Source organism: Austrofundulus limnaeus, unplaced genomic scaffold (genome assembly GCF_001266775.1).
Source record: "Austrofundulus limnaeus strain Quisiro unplaced genomic scaffold, Austrofundulus_limnaeus-1.0 Scaffold64, whole genome shotgun sequence".
Taxonomy (NCBI): domain Eukaryota; kingdom Metazoa; phylum Chordata; class Actinopteri; order Cyprinodontiformes; family Rivulidae; genus Austrofundulus; species Austrofundulus limnaeus.
This window is the reverse complement of record NW_013952466.1, coordinates 1,874,121-1,875,996: the sequence shown is the minus strand read 5'-3', so window position 1 is coordinate 1,875,996 and position 1,876 is coordinate 1,874,121. Positions and strand designations below refer to the sequence as shown.

At 39.3% G+C, this 1,876-nt stretch overlaps 1 protein-coding gene across 1 annotated transcript in view; it reads left to right on the top strand.

Moving 5' to 3' along the window:
* drc1 (dynein regulatory complex subunit 1 homolog (Chlamydomonas)) overlaps nt 1-1,876 on the top strand; it is a gene marked incomplete in the record, with an annotated part of 11,005 nt that overhangs the window by 2,989 nt on the left and 6,140 nt on the right. The window contains 3 exon segments of the mRNA XM_014010005.1: nt 903-1,015; nt 1,101-1,284; nt 1,399-1,536. Coding sequence (XP_013865459.1) covers nt 903-1,015; nt 1,101-1,284; nt 1,399-1,536 — 435 coding nt within the window.

Genomic DNA, 1,876 nt, shown 5'->3' with positions numbered 1-1,876 from the left:
GCTTGAAGCACGTCCACCATAGACTTTGCATGTAAACCTGCTGCTCCTGATGCTGAAATTGCGTTTGCTGTGAACGCACCATAAGACTGAAGAAGTCTCTTGGAGGAGAGACGAAACGTTTCATTAGAGAAGAACCCGTCCAGAAGACCTATACAATTTTTTTCTTTTTGATTTTTACCTGGATTACTGAGATGCATCAGGACATAGTGTAGATCTAACGTTGTTTACGTTATTTTGGCTGTGTATCATATTTGCAGACTACAGATCATCTGAACACTTTATTAGAACTTGAACACCTCTTTGAAATGGTGTATGGTTTATTTATTAACAGTGATACACACCATACAGAAAACTATAGACCACAATAACAAGTGTGTTCACCACCATTAAACAATTTAATGACTCATGGGTCGGCCTCAAAATGAAATGTAGATTATTTATGTTTATCACTGAGCCCCACTGGTCATAATGCTGTTATGATCACTGCATACTGGGATTTTCTCTAGCAATAGATGTGATATTGTGAGATACTATGGTAATTAACACATTATATTTATAGTGAAGTAGTTTTACAACAGTACAACTTTACTGCGATTTTGCATCTTCAGATTTCTGTTTTAGGCACTAATCCCAACATTTAAGCAGCATAAAAGTCCCTGACAAGTGTGTCCATCAATCCAAAGAAATACTTTAAAATGTGCAACAATCCAATCTTTAAGGTTTGAGAACATGTCTCATCATTACCTTTATTTTCAGTTGACCCAAAACAACCCCATAAACCAGTGTTTCCAGTCGGCGGTGCTAAACGGTATCTACGAAACAGTCCATGGCCTAAAGTGTTGTAGCTCTTATTTCATGTTTATTCAAGTAATTTCTTTTTGTTTGTTTTCATTTTCATTCAGAGACTTGTCGAACTGAAGAGACATCTGGCAGACCTTTTAGCCAATGTCCAAACTGAAGCTGATGCCCAAGTGGTGCAGAAAAGGACGCAGCTGCAGAAAGCAAAAGAAAAGAGGTCATTCCTTTTCATTTTACAGCTCGTGTTCCATAATGCTCTACACTTTGTTCAGTCGATTTCACTAATTGTTTTTGTGATGCAGAGCAGAGCTGCTGGAGAATGATGCGAAAACAAGTCAGGAGAAATTTGACGAGATTGAGAGGGGATTGTTGCTCAKCAGTCAGATGGAGAGCCTTCAGGACCAGCGGGAAGCCCAAAACAAGCAGCAGGAGCTTTGTGCTGTTCTCTTACAAGACAAAAAGAAACACACAAAGACGTTTCAGCAGGTAACTAATCCACTGACACGCTGTTTGTCCTCTTTAAAACTCACCTTCATAAAACTAGAAAAATGGTATTTTTTCATTCTGGATTTCATTACTTTGTTACGTTGCGCTGAGCAGGAACACAAGCTGGCAGGTGATTGCTACGTGAAGGATTTGAGGAAGAATGCCGAGGAGATAGACCTAGGGATTGAAAGGATGGTGGACCAAACTAAAACCCTGACACAAGCATACAGGGAGGAGATGGCTCAGATCGAGGTAAGACCAGGTCCAGGGCCCGTATTTAGAGTGGATTTTTAGACTTAAGTGCTGAAAATTTCTTAGATTTGCTCCCACTCTCAGACTTGAGTGTAAGTGCCAGTTGTAAAAATTCTTAAGTGTAAGAATCACTCTTACTCTCAACAACAGTTCARACTGCTCCAGAGGACTCTTAAGTGGTTCAGAGCTGCCACTAAGGGTCTGATATGGACTGAAGACAGATTACAGCTGTCCTCCTCCCCACCTGAGTGTGATTCTCAGTTACAAGGTGGAAAATAGGTTTGATCAGAAATATACAAAAGAAACAAAGGTAATAAATAAATAAATAAATAAATAAATA